We start from the raw sequence: 24,304 nt of genomic DNA on the forward strand, positions 1-24,304 counted from the left end.
ATTTTCTTAGAATAGGCCTTTAGAAATGGAATTTTCTAAAATTGCTAAATAACTAAAAATGGTCATAACAGTTTACACTCTCATCAGCAGTGTATAAGTGTAATAATTTCTTTTTTCCAGTTCGGATTCTGAAATAATAGGTTATGCTTTGGACACACTATATAATATAATATCTAATGATGAAGAAGAAGAAGTAGGTAAGTTTCCAGTTATTTTTACTGTGTTTTCTATACATAAAATTAACTGGGTTGTGCTAATTTTGCTGGTTTTAAAGTTGGACTTATTTTATAAATGTGTAAGTTTTTTTACTTTTTTCATTAAAAGAATTTAATAAACACATAGGCTTAGATCTAGAAAAGTATCTTTAGGATGATTGCTTTGTGTGTAAATCGTAACATTATAGTGAGATGGAATAAGATCCTTCTTTGTAAGTAGTGTTTTTCCCCACTTGTGTTTGGTTTTAGTTAGGCAGTATGCATATTAGCCAGTTCTGGATTAAATAATTATTTATGGCTATTGATTGAAAATATATATTATTATCTAGTGAGCAATATAAAATTAGAGGGTTTTTCCTAATAAATACTTAAATTTTTATGTAGGACTTATATTAATTTATAAAGTGCAACAGTTTATTAAATTTAGATTTTTTTCTTTACATTATGTCTGTCTGGTGAACAATGATATGAATCAGTTTGAAATCCACACGTTTCTTTGGCACATTCATTTTCTTTTTTTTTTTAAATGCCTGCACACTTAACATAAAGTTGTCTGTTTTTATTTATTGTCACTGTGTGAAGCTTGATTAGAAGTTGTATACATTTTGTCCTATATGTTGCAAAACATATGCAGTAACATTTCACAGTTCTGTTGAAGAGTGTATTTGTCATATCAAATTGGCTGTTACAGTAGGACATAGTAGATTTTTCATTATTCTGTAAAGTCAGAACAGTGGATATATTCATACATTTTATAAATCTAATTTAGACTGAAATTATATGATCTCTCAAAATTCTGAGAAGACAGATAATAAAGAAGTATAGATACATATTGACCTTGCTCTTTTTATTAAAATAAAGATAGAGCAGGAATATATGTCAATGTTAACTTCACAGAATACTAGTATTGAGAACATCTGAAACTGCGTCATGTTGCATAGTCACAATTTCTTAGACATAAATACTATTTTTAAAAAACTTTTATTTTGGCTGGGTGTTATGGTTCATGTCTGTAATCCCAGCACTTTGGAAGGCTGAGGTGGAAGGATTGCTTGAACCTAGGAGTTTGAGACCAGCCTGGGCAATGTAAGTGAGACCCCATCTCATTAAAAAAAAATTTGTTTTAGCAAATTTCTCCATATCTATCCATCCTATAGCTTAACTTTATTAATTTCTTAAGGGTGAAAAATATTTAGTAAATGTAATTTGGTACCCATGGAAAAAAGGTTGTCAGTCACATGACAATACATATATACAAAACACACAAGAATATACTTTGAAGCAAAAGATACTTATTTTCCCTAGTTATTTCTACAATGAGAAAGTTAGATACAACACAGTTATTCAAACACATTTTTAAAAATTACATTCTTTTCTTTCCTTTTATCCCCCTTAGTTGTTTCAGATTAAAAATTTAACTCTTTTTCTAGTTAATTTGCTGGGGTAATTTTTTCTGTTCTTAAAAAAAATTTGTAGCAACAATATTTTTTAGGTGGTTGTCTTTGTTATAAATCATGTTATAGGCCGGGCGCGGTGGCTCAAGCCTGTAATCCCAGCACTTTGGGAGGCCGAGACGGGCGGATCACAAGGTCAGGAGATCGAGACCATCCTGGCTAACACGGTGAAACCCCGTCTCTACTAAAAAATACAAAAAACTAGCCGGGCGCAGTGGCGGGCACCTGTAGTCCCAGCTACTCGGGAGGCTGAGGCAGGAGAATGGCGTGAACCCGGGAGGCGGAGCTTGCAGTGAGCTGAGATCCGGCCACTGCACTCCAGCCTGGGCGGCAGAGCGAGACTCCGTCTCAAAAAAATAAATAAATAAAAAAAAAATAAATCATGTTATAATCATGTTTAAGCCCACCTGTTTCATTTTTTCTTTGTGTTGTTAGGCTCTTTAATTTAGCATCCAAATATGATCCTTTGGATAAACAGTAATAGAATCAGTTTTATTAAGGACCTTTTTTTTTCTGAAAATGTAGTCATCCTGAAAGAGTCAATTAAAAAGTAGACATTGGGCTGGCCGCGGTGGCTCACGCCTGTAATCCCAGCACTTTGGGAGGCCGAGGAGGGTGGATCACTTGAGGTCAGGGGTTCAAGACCAGCCTGGCCAACCTGGAGAAACCCCGTCTGTACTAAAAACACAAAAAGTAGTCGGGTATGGTGTTGCACACCTGTAATCCCAGCTACTTGACAAGCTGAGGCAGGAGAATCGCTTGAACCTGAGAGGCAGAGGTTGCAGTGAGCCAAGATTGCACTACTGCATTCCAGCCTGGCCAACAGAGCAAGACTCTGTCTTTAAAAAAAAAAAAAAAATAGGCCGATGTGGTGGCTCACGCCTGTAATTCCAGCACTTTGGGAGGCCAAGGCGGGCAGATCACGAAGTCAGGAGTTCGAGACCAGCCTGACCAACATGGTGAAACCCTGTCTCTACTAAAACTATCAAAGTTAGCCAGGTGTGGTGGCACACGTCTGCAATCCCAACTACTCAGGAGGCTGAGGCAGTAGAATCACTTGAACCCAGGAGGCGGAGGTTGCAGTGAGCCAAGATCGTACCATAGCACTCCAGCCTGGGCGACAGAAGGAGACTGTGTCTCAAAAATAAAATAAAATAAAAATAAAAATAGACATTAAGACATGTCCTTCAGTTCTGTTATTGATACTTTGCTTTTATTGCTTTGTGAAATGGTAATTCTTAGCTGATATAATGAACTACATTTTGGAGTTCTTTATGACTATTTTGCAACCTTCTAATGATAAATCTGTCTCCTAGTCCTAAAAATATAGCATATGCTAAATCTCTTTTAGTATATCTGAGATATTTGACCAAAGTAAATATGGATCTCTTCTTCCAAAGGGTTATGTAGCTTATTAAACATTTTAATTTTAAGCTCCTATTTTACTGTGTATACTACTACATTAAAAAAACTGTTGTCTTTATCACCCGCTTTTTATTTATTTATTTTTGTCTACCTTTTCAGATGATGTTGAAGGTAAAAGATTGCATTTACATATGCATGGTGCTCTTAGGCATAGTTTCTGATAATATAAAAGGACACTGTCAAGTACTGTTTCTTCTGGCTGGTAAAAAATCTGAAATTTGTTTTACTATGTAAGAATTCTTTAATTGAAAAGGAATATTTAATAAACTTACATTACTATTATTTCTACAGCTACTAAATCTGTTTACTGTCCAGAACACATAAAATATTCTAGGGCATCTTTAAATAAAATTAAAGCTTTTTCTGGCCGGGCGTGGTGGCTCACACTTGTAATCCCAGCACTTTGGGAGGCCAAGGCGGGCAGATCCCTTGAGTTCAGGAGTTCAAGATCAGCCTGGCCAGCATGGTGAAACCCTCTTTCTACTAAAAATACAAAAATTAGCCAGGTGTGGTGCCTGTAATCTCAGTTACTTGGGAGGCTGAGGCAGGAGAATTGCTTGAACCCAGGAGACGGAGGTTGCAGTGAGCCAAGATCGTGCCACTGCACCATCCAGCCTGGGTGACAGAGTGAGACTCCGTCTCAAAAATAAAAAAAAGAAGAATAAATAAAAATTAAAGCTTTTTCTCTGGTAGGACAATTTATCCAAAATTACTTTGTATGTCCTTCCTGGAAAAAAAGTTTTTAGACAGTTCATTTAAAAATACTTGCCAAGTGCAGTGGTGCATGCCTGTAGTCCCAACTACTCGGGAGACTAAAGTGGGAGAATCACTTGAGCCCAGGAGTTCAAGGCTGCAGTGAGTAATGATTGCACCGGTGAATACCCACTGCACTCAAGGCTGGACAACATAGTGAAACCCTGCCTCTAAAAAAAATAAAAATAAAAATCTTTAAAAGTAATATTTGAATATGTATACCCATATTACCTATATTCAGTAAGAACTGGAAGGTATTCTAGTTCAGAGAATGTATATTGATATTGTCCCTTTAAAATAATGCATGCTCAGTAATGATGTTTTAGTTATTGACATTTCTTACATTAACTCATAGAACTCACTAATTTTTTATTCTCTCTAATCTCTTTCAAGTTTCATTTACTTTTAACATTGATATTTGTTTTCTTCATAACTAAAGTAACTAAGTTTTTTTTGGTTTGTTTTGTTTTACTAATTTTCTTGAGGTGCTTAACTTTTTTTAAATGAAGAAGGAAATATTCTTACCTAAAGCAGTATTTAAAAGGTATATAACAAAGTTGCCTATATATAATAAAAATACTAACAAAGAAACTAACTTGTTAAAGTATGAAGCATTACCTTTTGTGACGTTCGAATCCTTTGTTTGACCTCAGATGATACCAGAGCATTGTGCCTTGACTCTTGTCAAGCTATTTCCTTGTTGGATGGTAAAGATCAGTAGTTGTTTCTATTTTTGTGATATCATATTTATAGAGAGCTTTAAAACTTATCGAGTCCTTTCATGTTTATCTTATGTAATCCTCATAGCAGCCAGTGAGGTAGGTGGTATTTTTCTACTTTCTAAAGATGAGAAAATGGAAGCCCAGAGATGATGTAACATATGGTATCATTGAGTAAGTAGAAGAACAATTTTACTTTTTTTTTTTTTGAGACAGAGTCTCCCTCTGTTGCCAGGCTAGAGTGCAGTGGCACAGTCTCAGCTCACTGCAGCCTCCGCCTCCTGGGTTCAAGCAATTCTCGTGCCTCAGCCTCCCAAGTAGCCGGGATTACAGGCACGCGCCACCACACCCAGCTAATTTTTCTATTTTTAGTAGAGACAGAGTTTCACCATGTTGGCCAGGTTGGTCTTGATCTCCAGACCTCATGATCCTCCCTCCTTGGCCTCCCAAAGTGTTGGGATTACAGGCGTGAGCCACCACCGTGCCCAACCAGAACAATATTTTTTAATACATTTTTTCCTTCCTTTTTTTTTTTTTTAAGTATTTCTTAGATTTTTAATTCAATAAATTATGGCCAATTTTTCTTTATTTTTCTAAATGGGTTCTTCATTGAATCATATAATTCACATAACTAGTTTATAGAATATTCAGATAAATGTTAAAAAGTATATGTGTACCTGGCCAGGCACAGTTATTCACCCTGCACTTTGGGAGGCCGAGGCAGGCGGATCACAAGGTCAGGAGATCAAGACCATCCTGGCTAACACAGTGAAACCCTGTCTCTACTGAAAATACAAAAAATTAGCCAGGCTTGGTGGCGGGCGCCTGTAGTCCCAGCTACTCAGGAGGGTGAAGCAGGAGAATGGCGTGAACCTGGGAGGCGGAGCTTGCAGTGAGCCGAGATCATGCCGCTGAACCCCAGCCTGGGCGACAGTGCGAGACTCCTTCTCAAAAAATAAAAAAAAGTATACGTGTACCTGTTTAATTAACTACCAGTATAAACGAAGATTATTTGATACTTCTTCACTCTGAGTTAGGACTCTTTTTATTAGGATATCTCGTTTTGTAAAGCAATTTCCTTTTTTCATAATATAGGTTGTGAACTTAGTATAAAGTAGATTTCCAAAGAGAAGATCCAGAAATGTTTTTAAACATTGTTTACATCTCTGGAAAAAGTACTACTAGAAATACATTTTAAGAGTAAATGTATCTATGCATGTGTACTTAAATGCCAGTAATATGAACAGGCCTGAAAACTATCCAGAGCTATACAGATGATGGTTCAACTTAACGATTTTTTGACTTACGATGGTGTGAAAGCAATATGCATTCAGTAGAATCTATACTTCGAGTACCCATACAACCATTCTGTTTTTTCACCTTCAGTACAGTAGTCAGCAAATTACATGAGATAGTCAATACTTCATTATAAAATAGGATTTCTGTTATGTTTTGCCCAGCTGTAGGATAATGTAAGTGTTCTGGGCACATTTACAGTAGGTTAAACATATTAAATACATTTTCAACCTATGATATTTTCAGTTTATGATGGGCTTATCAGGACATAACCCCATTGTAAGTTGAGGAGCATCTGTGTAAGTACTTAGAATGGGCATTTTTTTATTTTACATGCCTATCTTAAATTTATTTTTACTATGGTAACAAAGGGCCATTTCATTTTTGTCTTATTTTTTTCATTTACCTTACAATAAAAGGTCATTTACTTTTACAGGTTATAAATACACAATATAGTATATAAACTGTAGGCTATAAAAAACTTAGCTCTAAAGGTTGTAATCTAATGATTACTGATGAGGGAAGATGGGTTTACTTGTTTCATGCCTTTGCTTACACATATAATAGGTATAATTTCTCATGGTTCTAGTTTTTGTTTACAACTTTTAGATATTAGTGTAGTAGTTTATAGTAGTTGTAGCTTAATTTACTGCTACATTGAAAGCTTTGTGTATTACCTTAATTGCTTAGCTAATTTGGGGATACTTCATTAAAGTTCAGAAGTGCTGTCTTATGACTAACTTAAAAGAAATGGCGTATATCTCACACTTTTTAAAATTGACAGTGTTAAACCAGAAGGAACAATTGATCCTTGGAATAGGACCATATTTTACTAGTTCAATTCAAAATGTAAATTTTAATTCTATACCAATAAGCTACAGCATATTATACAATATAGCTACAGAATAAAAGATATTAACTCTGCTTCTTGCTGAGTTACTTGCTTGTGCCCAGGGCAAACACTGAATTAAACTTTTTCTAGTATTAGACCTGACTTCCTTGAAGCATAGCACAGAAGTTCTAGAGAGTGCTCTGTATTAAAACGGGTTCATAGTTAAATAAACATAAATACTGTGTTCCCCTCTGAAGTTTCATAAAGTTTACACTGGTCTAGTAAGTGCTGAGAAGCCTGCAGTGAAGAAACCTGTTCAACTTTAATCCAAATATATTTGTCCACAGGGGCTTACTTCTGCCACATACTTATTAACGTGCCATACTATCCTTTGTTTTGAAATATACTAACCAAGGCTTGGTTAGTTGCTTGTGTGTACATACATAAAAATATTTCAGTATTTTAAAATACATTTTAGGGGAAGAATCCATCAAGTCTGTATATGGTTTTTTTCTTCCTTTTAAAATTTGTAATTTTTAATGTTTTCCCAAATGTCAATAACTATAATTTTTAGCTTTTCTCACGAGGTCACAAACTTTTGACCCAAGGGCATTGTCTGTCTTATAAGCAAGGCTGTTTGACCCATATAGTATTTTAAGTAATGTGACTAAGTTGCCAGTATTATAAATTGGGAGCTTTGTGTCAATGTTTGTATTTTAGACTTCATTTTTTAAAAACCTGAAGATTGACAATACCTGGATCTGCATTCCTACATGGCAACAGGCAGCTGGAATTGAGTAACTGCTGTTTTCCTTAGATAGGGCATATACTCCCCATCCTCTAATGTTAGCCTGCTTCACTCACTCCCATTACTGTCTTTTGTTTATAGTCAAGTTTTCATTCTCTACTATCTTCACACCACTGAGATAAAAATACTTATACTATAAATTATTTTCAAACACATGATTTTTTAAGCTATATATCCCATTCAACAAATATGACTATATGCAAACGGAAAATAGCCCTACAAAGCACCCATGACTAAGTTAATGTTGCTGTGATTTTAATTTCTAGAGAGAGACAATTCTGAGAGAGAATATTACTTGTCTTTTGAACATAGATTTCTGATGTATTTGGAGAGCAATGCATTTGACATGCATTCCCCATGGGCCCTTTTTGTATAATTTCTTTATCTGCTTTTTTATCTATACAGTTTCACTAGAATTTGGCTAACATTGCCACGATTTGTTAGGGTTCTGGGGTGGCTTAAAAAACAAGGTAGGCTCGTTAGCCCACTAGCTCTTGTGACATCTTATTGGGTACGTAGCATTTACCATACTGTGGCAATCAAGACTTCTGTTCATAGCTGATTCTAAAGATGAAAGTTTTCAAAAGATTCTGTGAGCTCCCAAGTTCCCATATCTTTTCCAATTTTTTCACAGTCTCCTTTTCCATCAGTCTGTCAACTTGTAAATAAAATGGGAAGGGTGGTGGCCGGGCACGGTGGCTCATGCCTGTAATCCCAGCACTTTGGGAGGCCGAGGCGGGTGGATCATGAGGTCAGGAGATCGAGACCATCCTGACTAACACGGTAAAACCCCGTCTCTACTAAAAAAAAATACAAAAAATTAGACGGGCATGGTGGCAAGCACCTATAGTCCCAGCTACTTGGGAGGCTGAGGCAGGAGAATGGCGTAAACCCAGGAGGCGGAGCTTGCAGTGAGCTGAGATCACGCCCCTGCACTCCAGACTGGGAGAGAGAGCAAGACTCCGTCTCAAAAAATAAATTAATTAATTAAATAAAATAAAATGGGAAGGTTGTGCAGTTCTTGCTACTTATCTGGTACCAGTTTTTTGTTTGTTTGTTTTTCAACTCCATTCATGAGTTCACCTTTGAGCTTTGAAAATCATAATTTACCAAGCAAGATTTTACCTTCAAGCATGTGTAAGTAATTAGGACACAATTTTATCAGCTCACAAAGGAACAACAGGAAATCCTTTAAGCAGATCTGTAGCAGAGAACGTCCCTTAAATCCACTCTGGTTATATTTGAGTATTAGGCTTCCTTATGGTTATTATCAGGCCTTTGTAGCATCAACCCTGTGCCACCTTAACTCAATATCCTCAATATATCTGTGATTATGTAGTAACATGATAGCGTTCAAGTGTACTTTTAGTGTTTTTGTTTTGTTTTGTTGCATTTTTATCCTTTTATCCTCTCTACCTATTTTCCTGAAGTGGAAATAGTGACTGCTTCCCAATATAATTCTTCTGAAGCCACCACTAACCTAAAAAATAAAACTTTAATTAAAATACAGTCAGTTTACTTTTATTTAGAGTCCAATCATAAACTCAGTTACTTTTTTTGATAGGTTGCGTATAACTTTTATGAGAAACAGAAAACTATAAGGTAAAATATCAAGACTTATTCACAGACAACTTTCTGGAAATACAGGATATACTTTTTCTTTCATCTTTTGCATCTTGGTGATAATACTTATTAATGGTAACCTTATAAGAATCCAAAATTCTGAATCATCAAAGGAAGATTGTTAGGTTCTGTTTCACTTGAAAATTTAGTAATACATATATAGCTTATGTTGTAAATCTTAGGACCACTGTACTCAAGTGAGGGCAATTTACCCTCCTTTACCCCACTCCACTCCTAGTACATTTGGCAATGTCTGGAGACATTTTTCATTGTCACACTAAGAGGAAGTAAGACAGTGCTACTGCGTCTAGTGGGTAAGGTCAGAGACAGTGCTAAACATCTTAAACTGCATGGGGAGTACAGCAAAGGCTTACCTGGCCAGAAGTGTCAGTAGTGCCAAGGTTGAGAAATCCTGTCTTGGGGATGATGATTTTGACGATGGTGATGATGACGATGCTTCTATTTATTGAGCACACTATTTACCAAGCCCTATGCTAGATGTTTTACTTATTTTAAATCCTCACAGAAAACCGCATGTGAAGACATTATCTCCATTTTACAAATAAGGAAACCAAGACTTGACGGAGTTAGGCTACTTGCCCAAAGTAACGTGGCTATTAAGTGGTTGAATGTGAGTTTAACTGGTCTTACTCAAAAATCTTTGTGAGCTTCTTCCATTATACTGTACTGCTACTCAGTAAAGTATTTAACTACTCAACCCTAGTCATTTTGTAAATGAATGGAAATTACCTCTACCTGTGTTAGTAATGTACTTCTATTTCTTAAAGTTAAGTTCAGAGGGGATTCTACTTATCATTAGTATTTGACAGTCAGTCACTTCTTTCTCATTGAATACTTTCTTCATTTGTTTATCAGTCTCCAAAGTCTCCTGACTTTCTTCCTTTTTCATTGGTTACTCTTTGTCTCCTTCACATTTTTCCTCCTCATCTCCCCAACCTCTTAACATTGGAATGCCACAAGGCACAGATTTCTTTCCTTCCCCCTTCCCTCCCTTGTTGATTTCATCTAGGCTTGTAACTTCAAATGTAATTTATATGCTTGCCACTCAAATGTATATGTCCAACCCAGACCTCTCCACTGAAGTTCATCATTGTATATTCAAATATTCACTCAAAGCTTTACTTAGATAACCCCCAACACACATACAGCTCTATTGACATCTAATTAATGTACAATAACAAACATATGTAAATAATTTGATTACTTTTGATATATGTATAAACTTGTGGAACCATCAACACCACCACCGCCACCACCACCAAAATAGTGAACCCATCCAAAAGTTGTTTGTAATCTACAGCTTCTCCTTTTGGCCCCCTTTCAGTCACAATCTGCTTTCTGTCACTGCTGATTAGTCTGTACAGGTATTTTTCTAGGGTTTTATGTCAGTGAGATGATACAGTATATTCTCTTTTTGGTTGTGGGGGGACATCTGGTTTCTTTCACTCAGCATAATTATTTTGAATTTATTCCATGTTGTATATCAGTAGTTCATTCTTTTTTTATTGCTGAGTAGAATTTTGTTGTATCATCCTCCTCATTAGCATATGGATTATTTCCAGTTTTTGGTTATCAAATTTTGATTGGGTCTGTTTTTACCAAATATTTTCTTTTGTAATTTAATCTTTTTATGTTCTGTTTATGAATGCCATAAACATTTATAAAATTATCTATGCATTTTGCGAAGAGAATGCTGTTGATATAGTAGGTTTATGTTTGACTATAAAAAGCTGCTAAAACATTTTCCAAAGTGTTTGTACCATTTTCCATTTCCTCCCATAGTGTTTTAGGTTCCAGTTCTTTTCCATATAATTTCCTCCAACATTTGGGTATGATTTAACTTTTTTAAAATTTTAACTGTTCTAATACATGTGTAGTGGCCTCCCAGTGTAGTTTTAATTTGTAATTTCTTAATGAATGTGGATGTCAAACAACGTATGTGAATTTTATTTTATTTTATTTTATTTTGTCATCCATATATCTTTCTTCTTTGGTGAAGTGTTTTATTTAGATCTTTTGCCTGTTTTTTACTGGGTTGTCTTACACTTGAGTTATAATCGCTCTTCATGTATTCTGTTTTCAAGTCCTTTGTGACATATATTTCACAAATTTTTTTTCTTTTTCTGTGACATTTCTTTCTTTGGAATAGCAAAAATAACATTTTGATTGGGTCCATTTTGTCAATTTTTCCTTTTATAATGTAGACTTTTTGTATCTTATTTATGAAACTTTGCCAAACCATAATTAAGATTTTCTACTATGTTTTCTTTTAAAAGTTTTATAATTTGGTTAAGCACGTGGAGCCACGTTGCATCCTTAGCATTTTGGGTAGAGGGTAGATCACAAGTCAGAGATTGAGACACCGATTGCCTCTAATAAAAATACTGGGGGTTAGAGCACTGGAAGTGCTGGTGGCGGGAAACAATTAGGTTGAGGCAGGAGAATGGCTGCACCTGGGAGCTCAGGAGCTTGCAGTGAGCCAAGATCAAAGATTGACTCCAGTTTGGTATAGACAGACTGCCTCGGGGTAATAAAATAAAAAAATAAGTTTTTATAACTTTTTTTTTTTTTTTTTGAGAGGGAGTTCATTTGTCGCCTGTGGCTGGAGTGCTGTGGCCGGATCTCAGCTCACTGCAGTTCACCCCGGTTCCCGCCTATCTCCTGCCTCAGCCTCCCGAGTAGCTGGGACTTACAGTTTCACCTCACCGCTAGTTTTGTATTTTAGTAGAGACGGGTTCACCATGGTTAGCCAGGGTGGTCTCGGGATCTCCTGACCTCGGGTGGATCCCCCATCTCGCCTCCCAAAGTGCTGGGATTACAGGCTTGAGCCACCGCCTCGGCCTTTTATAACTCCTACAATTAGGTTCAGGTCGGGCGCTGGGAAGAAGCCTGTAATCCTTAGCACGCTAGAGGCCGAGACGCGATCACGGAGGCCGCAGGATCGAGACCATCCTACAACACGGTGAAAACCTCGCCTCTACTAAAAATACAAAGCTACCGGGCGTGGTGGCGGCCTGTAGTCCCAGCTACTCGGGAGGCTGGAGGCAGGAGAATGGCGTGAAACCCGTGAGGCGGAGCTTGCAGTGAGCTGAGATCCTGCCACTGCACTCCAGCCTGGCGACAGAGGAGACCTGCCTCAAAAAAAAAAAAAAAAAAAAACAATTAGGTCTGTAGTTAATTTCTAGTTTCACACTTAGGTCCATCATCCATTTTGAGTTAATGGATTTATTTCTGGACTTTCTGTTCTCGTCTATTGATCTGTACGTGGCATCATCTTGATTACTGTAGCTGTATAATAAATCTTGAAATTATGTAGTGTTAAGTCCTCCAACTTTGTTGTTCAGAATTGTTTTGACTGTTAGGTTTTTTGCATTTGCATACCAGTTTTAGAATCAGCTTATGAATTTCTACAGAAAAGGCCAACTGAGAATTTGATTGGGATTCTGTTGACTGTAGATCAATTTGTGAAAAACTGACACAAAAATATTGCACACTTCTAATACAAGAACACAGTATATCTCTATTTTTGCAGGTCTTCTTTATTTTTTTTTTCTCCTTTTTTGGGACAGGGTCTTACTTTGTCACCCAGACTAGAGTGCAGTGGTACAATCATAGCTCACTGCAGCCTCAAACTCCTGGGCTCAAGGGATCCTCCCACCTCAGCCTCCGCAGTAGCTGGTACTACAGGCATGTGCCACCATGCCAGCCTAAATTTTTATTTTTTTGTTGAGACAAGTTCTCACTATGTTGCCCAGGCTGGTCTTGAATTCCTGAGCTTAAGCAATTCTACCTCAGCCTCCCAAAGTTCTAGGATTACAGGTGGGAGCCACTGTGCCTGGCCTGTTCTTTAATTTCTCTCAGCAGTGTTTTGGAGTTTTCAGAGTATAAGTAGCGCACACCTATTGTCAAATGTTTTTGTTGATGCTATTGTAAGTGGTACTGTTTTTTGAATTTTAATTTCTAATTGTTGTTACTAGTGTCTATTAATAGAAATACAATTAATTTTGTGTATGACCTTTTACCCTGCAACTTGCTAAGCTTACTTATTAGTTCTATTAGCTCTTTTGTAGATTCCATAATACTTTCCTCATAGACAAACATGTCATCTGTAAATAAAGACAGTTTTACTTCTTCTTTTCTAATCTGTATGCCTTTTCTTTTTCCTGCCTTATGACATTGACTAGGATCTTCAGTACAATGTTGACTAGAATTGATGAGATTGGACATTCTTGCCTCCTTCTGATCTTAAAGAGGAAAACATTCAGTCTTTCACCATTAAGTATGATGTTAGCTATAAGGTTTTTGTAGTTGCACTTTGTCATCCAGTCTTGTGACTTTAAATATCATTTATATGTTTACCACTCTAATATGTGTATCCAACACAGACTTCTCCACTGATATCTATATTAGTATTTATCCAGCTTCTTACTTGGTATGTCCACTTGGATTTTTATAAGATATCTCAAACTTTATATGTCCAAAACTAAAGTTCTTATTCTCTGTATACTTCCAGCTTGCTTCTCCCATGGTGTTTCCAGTCTCAGTAAATGGCAACCCTATCCTTCTAGTTCTCTAGACCAAAAGCTTGGAATCACTCTTCCTTTTCTTTCTTCCTGACTCTCCACACTCCTCTGTGCAACATGTCAGCAAATCATATTCCCTTGTAATAAAAATTATGACATCTAAGGTCTAAGCCACCTTCACGTGACTATCTTGGTAATGCTTCCTGACCTGTCTCCCTTTTTTCCTTACTCAGTGACATTCTGTTCTCAGCATAGCAACCAGAGTAATCCTTTTAAAACTAAAGTATTTTGTTGTTGTTGTTGTTTAAATAATATGATTTTCAGGCTCAAAAGCAGTGAATTCTTTAAGAGAAATATTTCTTGGAGTTTCTGAAGGATAAACCCAGCATATTTAGGTAATTAATCAATTGGAAAACATTTCATTTCTACTTTTGGTCTCTTCTTTTTCCTCTGTAAACAATTAGATGGGATTATGACTGTCTGACTGTCAATCTTGGATTGTTGCTTTTCCTGTCATCTGCTGGTTTTTTTCCTCACATTTAGAAAAGAACTTTCTGAGGGATAATGGGTTTGATCTTGACTGCCAGCTCCATTGGCTTATAGTCACTTACTGGGGTACTATATGGAAAAGGATTCTGATGCTCAGCCAGTGCTGTGATTAATTAGCTGTGTCTGGTGTGAGTGAGAGAATGGGAAGTAGTATGCTTGCATCTCTAATTTGAGTTTATAATACAGGCAGATCTTAAGTAATTTGCTTTGACAGTTGTTGCTTTCATTTTTTGTGATCTTTTACTTTTTTTTTTTTTGACGTAGTACATTGAAACAACAAATACTTTAATTAAAAGACATTTAAACACTAAAGACAAATGTAAAATCCTTTAAACAATAAAGAAACTAGATGTCAAATTCTGATTTTATTGCCAAAGAATTTTGTAGGAGATATATATGCAAAAGATACTGAGAAATCTGGAGTAGATTGGTTTAATTTCATAATTAAATTATTTAACCCAGTAACACTAACAATCAGCAAGGACTATATGTTCAATATTGTTTTGGGGACAAGGGTTTTGAGATACAACTTATATACAATAAAATTTAGTCTGAATTGTAGTCTGAGTTTGGGCAGAAGTATACAAAAGTGTAACCACTACCACATTCTAGATAGACTATTTCTATCCCAAGTTGTTTCCTTATGCGTAATAGAAGGGTAACTTAAAAATGTCCTTGAGAAAATATGAATATTTAAATATCCTTTTTTTAGATATCATATTTAAATATTTAACCAATAAAATGTATTTAAATGAATTTGAACATTATTTTAAGGATATAGCTTTACATAATAATTGTGATATTGCTGCCAGCCACACTATTCCAGTGTTGAGTTGTTTACCAGGAAAATTATCATTTACGCTTAACTCTTCAATGAAAAGATAATTAAAAATAACCTACTATTAAATTGAGATTCTTTATTTTTGAATATTACAGAAGAAAATTCCACAAGACAGAGTGAAGATCTGGGAAGCCAATTTACAGAAATTTTCATTAAGCAGCAAGAAAATGTCACTCTTCTGTTATCTTTATTGGAGGTAAATAGGGAACCTTGATGTTTTTGTCATCTTAATAAAGCTGCTTTTGTTGCCTTTTGGTTGTTATTGAGGAAGTAACATGTATATATCTTTGAAGGTAGTGAAGTTTATTGTATTATAACAAGAGATCCACATGCATGTTTCAAGAACTATGTAATCACTTAAAGTATGCTAAACTTGCGTGTTTTACTTGTAGTTTCTGGTACAAATTACTATTAGTGGAAAAGATGTTTTTCTTGAAAATGTGAATTATAGATGTTAAATATTTTAAATTCTCATATTGCAGGAGTTTGATTTCCATGTCCGCTGGCCTGGTGTGAAGCTCCTTACTTCTCTTTTAAAACAACTAGGGCCTCAGGTGCAACAAATTATTTTAGTCAGTCCTATGGGTAAGTGACTTACCTGTTTTATATTATTTTGATTAAAACATGAGTATCATTTCCTAGAGAAAGGGACTGAAATGGTGTGTTAGTAAATTGTTAATAATTTGAGTCACTATTTGTATTTTTGGTCTGCCAGCATTTTTCACATGGTTGTATGTTCTAGGTGTTTCAAGATTGATGGACTTACTAGCGGATTCCAGGGAAGTTATACGTAATGACGTAAGTTAAATTTGAAAAAGAAATACAAAAATATGTGGCTTTTTTTTCTCTCGCATATCCTTGTTGTTGAGTTTTAGGAAGTTAGAGTTAGAAAGTTGGAGTAATGACTTTAAAAAAACAAAATTTTTTTTTAATTCAAAATTAGAGATGGGGGTCTCTCTATGTTGCCCAGGTTTGTCTTGAATTTCTGGGCTCGAGCAGTCCTCCCGTCTCGGCCTCCCAAGATGCTGGGATTACAGACATGAGCCACTGAGCCTGGCTGGAGTAATGACCTTTTAAAGTTGTATACAAGGCCACATTGTTTCATTCTTTTCTGGCTATCCAGTATTTTGGGTTAGACAAACCATTTTGCCGTTCAAATTTATTTCTTTCATTAGTTTAGGATTTCTTATACTATCTGCTGAAAGGTTGTATTTGACACCAAACTCTACCTCCAGAATTTCCTTTTCCTCCTAAAGAGTAGAGGAGATACCTCCAGACATTGAACTGTGTAAACCCAACAAAGCATTATGTTTGGAATCCTCGCCCTTATTTGATTGAGTGTGTATTTCTAAGGATTTGCCTTGTTAATCATGGAGCGTGATTTGCTCTGGACTTATTTTCCATTCTGATTTATTTTATATTTGCATATAAGTGAATATTTTTGTATTGATGCTCTATGTTTTGTTGCATAAGCATTTTTCTCTATTGTTACCTATAACTTCATAAAAATTCTGTAATACTTAAAATAGCAATTAGAAAAATTAAATTCTGGAGCTAGGAGATCATATCAAGCTAATTAAGTCTCCATATTTATAGTGAAATGCCCAAGACCCATAGAACCAAGTGAAGTTAAGTGTTCTTTGTTAGCCATATCTTACTCATCTTTTTATTTATGGTATTGGCCCTACAAGTTTTTCATCATAAGTCTTAGTAAATATCATTTGGATTGCTCTTAGCCTTATAACTGGTTAATGACAAAGCAGAGACAAAACTGAAGCATTCTTAACTCAGTCTGTGGATACAGTTTTTAAAATTTGTTGTACTTAAAATTTTGTAATATGTGTATCGATTCAGTATTATAGGTAGTGAACTTAATATAGTATGTAACTTACGAGAAGGACATTTTTTATCTTTAGTATTTAAATGTCATGTTTTAAGAATTGTCTTACTTAAATAGTTATCTATCTATTAGGAATTTGGGATATCTTTCCTTGACTAAAATCTGATTGTGTATCTTTAAAGCTTCTGTTCTTTTCATGTCCCACAGTTTAAATAAGAGGATATCATGCAAATCATAAATTACGTCTCCCCACATCATTTAGTTTCATTACCACTTATTTTCATTTTCAGATATAAAAGTGCTCTTTAAAAATAACTGCATTAGGCCAGGCGTGGTGGCTCACACCTGTAATCCCAGCACTTTGGAAGGCCGAGATGGGTGGATCACCTGAGGTCAGGAGTTTGAGACCAGCCTGGTCAACATGGTGAAATCCCGTCTCACTAAACATACAAAAAATTAACTGGGCAAAGTGGCGGGCACCTGTAATACCAGCTACTTGGGAGGCTGAGGCAGGAGAATCACTTGAACCTGGGAGGCGGAGGTTGCAGTGAGTCGAGACTGTGCCATTGCACTCCAGCCTGGGCAACAAGAAAGAAACTCTGTCTCAAAAAAATAATAATAATAACTGAATTAATTCTGAAATCTCCTGTTTTCCTTTAACTCTTTACCTTTTTATTCTGCTCCTAACCTTTTTTCCTCAACTTTTATTTGAGACAGAGAAATACGTGTCTATTTATATTGGTTTTTATTAATTTTATGATCGCAGATTAAGTTCTGTTTTTGTTGTAATGTTTAGATTTTTGGTTTTTGCATGTTTTGTAACCATGTATTTTTATTTTGATAAACCTATTCAAGAGGATAAAGAGAAAAGAAACTAAAATATACTAAGACCTTGAAAGCTAGTGGGTTCTGTAGAACTTATCTCCTTTAGTCTTTATAAAAACCTGTGACAGAGATATTACATGAGTATACTATAAATTCATGTAATTTGCTTAAAGTTGGCACAACTAGTCAGTAGGGCAACCAGTTTTTTTTTTTTTTTTTTTTTCATTAGTTTTTGAGGAACAGGCAGTGTTTGGGCAACCAGTTTTTAAACCCACTTTATCTAACTCAGAGCCTAAATGTTTTCTCCACTGTATTTCTTCTTCTCTTTGTTAGTAGTTAAACTGAAATTGGCAGCATTAAGTGGGAGAATTTGACATCCAAAAATAACTTTTCACCTTTTTCTCCCATATTAATGTTGAAAGTTGACAAGAAAATGAGTGGAATAAGCCCAATAAAGTCATGGGCATTTTTTGTCTTATATGAATACTTACCTACTCAGTACTGATAGCCAACAGCTGGTTTGCCTCTGTGGGACTTTTTTATTACCTATTTGCTATTCTTCTTCCTCTACAATAATATCTGTGCTTTTTTCGTAAAATATTTCTTGTCTCTTTTACCATCATGCTATTATTTAACACTTAGGGGCTCATAAATTGCTTAATACCAAAATAAGCAAAAATGGGAATAGTGAGTTTTTCTTGAATGATAAAGAGATTATAAAATATGTAAACTATATCCAGCTTACCAGGAGCTGAGAAAAACTGGAAGTCAGAGGCAAAGGCTGCTGTGAATTGTCTTGTGTTGGACATGCCATTCGTAAAGCATCAATTTTCATCTTCCTTTTTTCTTTTGACTTAGAATCAAGTTTTGGGGATTTGGAGGCCAGATATTTACAAGAATTTCTGAACTTTCTCTACTAGAATTTGGTGGTGTTCGTTGATTTATGTTATTGAATTGCAAGTTTTTCATTATTACTATTTTGAAGCATGTGCAGTGACATTCCTGAGACAGATACTTTCATGCTCAACTCTTAAGCTACAATGAAAGCTATGTAGTGGTTAATGAATATAAAGGAATTCTAGCGTATTTATATCATAAAGTTGAAAGATAACTGACCTAGGAATTGTTAGATGAGGATTCTAGTCTAGTCTCTGTCTCTTTGAGATTTATAACCTTAGGGAGACAAATTGCTTAACTATTCTGTTCTTGTTTTCCTTATGTATAAAGTAAAGGAGTTGGACTTGCAAAATCCCTGCCAGTTCTAAAATTCTGTGATTTTTGAAGTAATTTTAAAATGTCTCATAAATGTTGTACTACACTAAACATTCTCTTTCTTCTGTATAGGGCGTCTTACTACTGCAGGCACTAACAAGAAGCAATGGTGCAATCCAGAAAATTGTTGCTTTTGAAAATGCTTTTGAGAGACTACTGGACATTATTTCAGAGGAGGGGAACAGTGATGGAGGTATAGTATGAAGAAATTTGAAGACATTCCTTTTGTCCTCACTAAATTGTTAGGGTATAGGGAGTACAGTTGGAGGGAGAAATGGGAACTCTTATTTATACTCTTTTTCTTTCACTATAGCATGTTGACTATCGATTTCTCTTTGTCCTGTTTCATATTTGTTAGGCTTTTGCAATCTAGGTTGGCGTCTTTCCTCATTTAGAAAATCTCACCTATATCTCTTCAAATACTGCATTGCTACATTTCTTCTATTTTTCTGAAGCTATAGATTATTATGCATGTCCTTTTGCAGATTTGATGATAGGGAGTTGAGTTGAAGGCAGAATTATATACTTTGTGAATAGGGAAGACACAATTGACAATTAATGGGAAAGGTTAGAAATAGTCTTTTGGAGAATAAGAGAGCTAGTTAACTATTATAATTAGGAAGATTTTCAAAGTGATATGGACCCCAGCTGGGCTTGATGGCTCACACCTGTAATGCCAGCACTTTGGGAGGCCGAGGTGGGTGGATAACTTTAGGCCAGGAGTTCACAACCAGTCAGGCCAACATGGCAAAACCTCATCTCTGCTAAAAATACAAAAATTAGCTGGGCGTGGTGGTAAACACCTGTGATCCCAGGTGCCTGGGAGGCTGAGAAACAAGAATCACTTGAACCCAGGAGGTGGAGATTTCAGTGAGCTGAGATCGCACCACTGTACTCCAGCCTGGGTAACAGAATGAGACTCTGCCTCAAAAAAGAAAAAGCGGGGGATAAGGGCCCCATTAAGGGTATTCACCATGATTTTACAACAGCACAAACTACTTGAGTATGTAATTTATTTTCTCCCCTAGCAGCACTCAGCTGCCTAGGTGCAAATATAGAAACAAAACTCATAGTTTTTCACAGGGTTGGGCCTTTTCTGGGAGGGTGCTATGAAAAGACAGTGAGACAAGAGAACAGAGTATATTCCACTCCTGTAGAGTGGAAGAAATGAAGATCTCTATAATCTAAGCCAGATAGGGAAGGAAATAAAAACAGAAGGGGGTTTCTAAAAGTAGGGAGAAAGGCATCTGGTTGATGGACTAAGAGATTCAAGGAAGCCATAGAAAAAAATGTGTTGAAAATACTTGCGCCACAAAAATAGGGTTTTTTTTTTTTTTTGAGACAGAGTCTCACTTTGTCGCTCAGGCTGGAGTGCAGTGGCACCATCTCGGCTTACTGCAAGCTCCGCCTCCTGGGTTCACGCCATTCTCCTGCCTCAGCCTCCGAGTAGCTGGGACTACAGGCGCGCACCACCACGCCTGGCTAATTTTTTGTATTTTTAGTAGAGATGGGGTTTCACCGTGTTAGCCAGGATGGTCTCGATCTCCCGACCTCGTGATCCACCTGCCTTGGCCTCCCAAAGTGCTGGGATTACAGGCGTGAGCCACCGCGCCCGGCAAAAATAGGTTTTAGTAAGAGAGGATTATCGCCAAAGATGAGGCAAAAAAAACTGAGTGGTCTAGGTATTAGACAGGTTGCTGTTGAAATTAAAATTAAGTATGACAGCAGAGCTTAGAGAAAGAAGACTTTGAGCAAGATGCCAGTGATGTTTTCTGTGGTCAAAGGATGGTGACTATGAATTTGTTACATATCTGTAATGAGAAGTAATAAGAGATGGTACAGCCATATAGCCAAGCCTCGAGGGAACAGGAGTATTTTATGAGAGTAGAGGAACTGTGGTCTCTTGAAAGTACACTGGGCGGGAGGGTCATAGATTCAACATACTGACTTTAAGGTACATGGGATTGAGAACATGAATTACTTTCACTTGAGAACATTGCAAGATAAAGCAGATTCTTTAAAGAAAAGGAGCATTTCAAGATATAATTGAGGTTATAGCGTGTTTTATTAACCAATATCTGAGAGTTGGCAATGGCATCATGAAAGGGTGTGAAAGGAGATTAAATGGGAGAGGGGAAATGCAAACTATTGTAAAATGAAAAACTGGGAAAGCAGAGATGACCAGGGAGGTGTACATTTTTGGAGGCAATTGAAGAAAATAGGGGTTTAAGGAAAGGTAGAATTTGCTAAGTTTTCCTAATTGCTAAGACAAGTCTCAGTGGCTCTTTGTGAGTGATTAGTGGCCATTAAGGCTCTAGGGTTCACTAAGATGCACGCTGGAAAGAAGGCCTGCTAGTTGTAGTGAGGGCTTTTGACATGCTTTTTCCTTCAAAGCCTTCCGATGGTCCTAATGGCAGACAATAATTTAATAGATATTTATGGTCCTCCCTAAGAGGCAGATAGAATGGTTCCTCCTCATAAGATGAGGAGCCCCGTGGTTCATCAATAGGAGGTAAGGAAGCCTCTAATCTGGAGAGATTAGGTCTGGTTAAATCAGGAATTCTTTAAAAGCATTTAAAATGTGCACCTTAAGCATTTTAAAGTTAAATGTAATAAAATAAAGGTGTATATTTATGTACTCGTCTTTGGAATAGGGCCAGAACTACTACTTTGGATATGAGTATGCTGATTAAAGTTTTTCATCATCTTCCTTGCATACATCACACCTATAATATATCATGTAGGATTTGCATTTTGATTTCTTTAAAATAGATTGCAGGATATTTCTGGGTTTTTAAAATTACTTCTCTGTCTTTTAGAATTGTATTATCCATATTTAACAGCTGTATTTTTAGTGACTTCCTTTCATTGAGTTTTGCCAAAGACTTAAATTTAATTTTCAGAAAAATAACTGTTTTCACACATATTTTGGTAGTTTTATATAGTATTTAATTAATAACCAGTGCAAATAGCATGTTAGGTTTGTGAATGAAACAATTGATTCTTAGATACAATACCAAAAGTGTGATCCATAGAAAAAAAATTGATAGATGAGACTTCATTAAAGCTGAAAACTTGTGTCCTGCAAAAGATTCTGTTGAGAGAATGAAAAGACACTTCACATACTGGAAGAAAATATTTGCAAAACACATGTTTGAAAAGGGACTTGTATCTAAAATATATTTAGAACCGTTAAAACTGAAAAATAAGAAAATAACCCCATTTAAAGATAGGCAAACGATCTGAACAGACATCTCACCAAAACGATACACACATGGCAAATGACCATATGAAAAGATGCTCAACATTATATGTCACTAGGGAACTGCAAATTAAAACAATGAGATATCACTACATACCTTTTAGAATGAGGAAAACTAAAGAAAACATTGACAACACCAAATGATGGCGAAGATGTGGAACAACAAAAACACATTTGTTGCTGATAGGAATGCAAAATGGTACAACTACTTTAGAAAACAGTTTAGTGGTTTCTCACAAAGCTAAACATAGTCTTACGACTCAACAATCACACTCTGTGGTATTTACCCAAATTGGTTTAAGACATATTCACACAAAAACCTGCACATTAATATTACAGCACCTTTGTTCGTAATTGCCAAGATTTGGAAGCAACCAAGATGTCCTTCAGGAATTGAATGGATAGATAAACTGTACTACATCCATACAATGGAATGTTATTTAGCAATGAAAAGAAAAGGGTTATCAAACCATGAAAGGACATAAAGGAAGCATAAAGGCACATTGCTAAGTAAAATAAACCAGTCTGAAAAAGCTACATGATGTATTATTCCAACTATAGTTGACCCTTGAATAACTTAAGGTTTAGGGACACCAATGCCCTAGACAGTTGAAAATCTGCTTTTAACTTTTGGCTCCTCCAAAACTTAACCACTAATAGACTATGTTTACCAGAAGCCTTACCAATAACATAAGCAGTCAAGTAATACATTTTGCATGTTGTATGTATTATATACTCTTCTTACAGTAAAATAAGGTAGAAAAAAGAAAACATTAAAATCAGAGGGAAGAGAAAATGTATTTGCTGTTCATTAAGTAAAGTGGATTATCATAAAGGTCTTCATCCTTGTCATCTTTATGTTGAGTAAGCTGAGGAACAAAAGGAAGGATTAGTCTTGCTGTTTCAGGGATGGCAGAGAGGAAGAAAACATACATGTAAGTGGACCCATACAGTTCAAACCCAGCTGTTCAAGAGTCGGCTGTATGTGACATTCTGGAAAAGGCAAGACTATGTGGACCATATATATTTAGATCCGTGGTTGCCAGGGATTTGAGGATAGAGGAAGGAAGGGATGAATAGGTGAAGCTCAGGTTATTTTTTTAGGGCCATGAAACTATTCTGTATGATACTGTAATGGTGGAGACAAGAGATTATACTTTTGTTAAAACCCATAGAACTTTATAGCACAGAGAGTGAACCTTAATGTAAACTGTGGACTTTAATAATAGTGTATTAATATTTATGAATTGTAAGAAATGTACCATATTAATGCAATATATTAATGATGGGGGAACTGGAGAGTACAGGCATACATTGTCTCATTGCATTTCCCGGGGAGTATATTTTTTACCAACTGAAGGCTTGTGTCAACCCTGCATTGAATAAGTCTGTTGACTCCATTTATCCAACAGCACGCCCTCACTTCATGTCTCTGTTACAATTAATATTTCAAACGTTGCATTATTATATCTGTTACGGTGATGTGATCAGTGATTTTTGATGTTACTATTGTAATTGTTTTGGGGTACCACAAACAGTGCCCATATAAGAGGGCAAACTTAAGCAAAAATGTTATATGCATTCTGACAGCTCCACAGACTGGCCCATCCTTTCTCTCTCTCCCTCTCTACCCCCCGCCCCGCCCCCCGCCACCGGCCTCCCTATTCCCTAAGACATGACAATATTGAAATCAGGCAAATTAATAACCCTACAGTGGCCTCTAGGTTTTGAAGTGAAAGAAGAGTTGTATATCTCTCACTTTTAATCAAAAGCTAGAAATGATTAAGCTTTCTCTGCTGAAGATACAGAGGAAGGCATGTTAAAACCTGAGGCCAGAAGCTAGACCTTTTGCACCAAATTGCCAAGTTGTGAATGCAAAGGAAACATTCTTGAAGAAAATAAAAAGTTCTACTCTAGTGAACACATGAATAATTAGAAAGCAAAACAGGCTTATTGCTGATATAGAGAAAGTTTTAGTAGTCCAGATTGAAAATGAAACCAGCCACAACACTTCATTAAGCCAAGCCTAATCCAGAGTGACACCCT

General features: G+C 36.1%; 1 protein-coding gene across 5 annotated transcripts in view; it reads left to right on the forward strand.

The window, feature by feature from the left end:
- Positions 1-24,304, forward strand: part of USO1 (USO1 vesicle transport factor) — a 92,021-nt gene that overhangs the window by 33,973 nt on the left and 33,744 nt on the right. For 2 of the 5 annotated variants that reach the window (XM_021938505.2, XM_021938507.2), the window contains exons 4-9: positions 121-197; positions 3,194-3,205; positions 15,155-15,255; positions 15,542-15,644; positions 15,802-15,857; positions 19,069-19,189. In XM_021938505.2, coding sequence (XP_021794197.1) covers positions 121-197; positions 3,194-3,205; positions 15,155-15,255; positions 15,542-15,644; positions 15,802-15,857; positions 19,069-19,189 — 470 coding nt within the window. The remainder of the gene's footprint in view (positions 1-120; positions 198-3,193; positions 3,206-15,154; positions 15,256-15,541; positions 15,645-15,801; positions 15,858-19,068; positions 19,190-24,304) is intronic. The other 3 variants (XM_021938508.2, XM_021938506.2, XM_021938509.2) reach the window with 2 other exon arrangements.

This window comes from Papio anubis, chromosome 3 (genome assembly GCF_008728515.1).
Source record: "Papio anubis isolate 15944 chromosome 3, Panubis1.0, whole genome shotgun sequence".
NCBI classification, from domain to species: domain Eukaryota; kingdom Metazoa; phylum Chordata; class Mammalia; order Primates; family Cercopithecidae; genus Papio; species Papio anubis.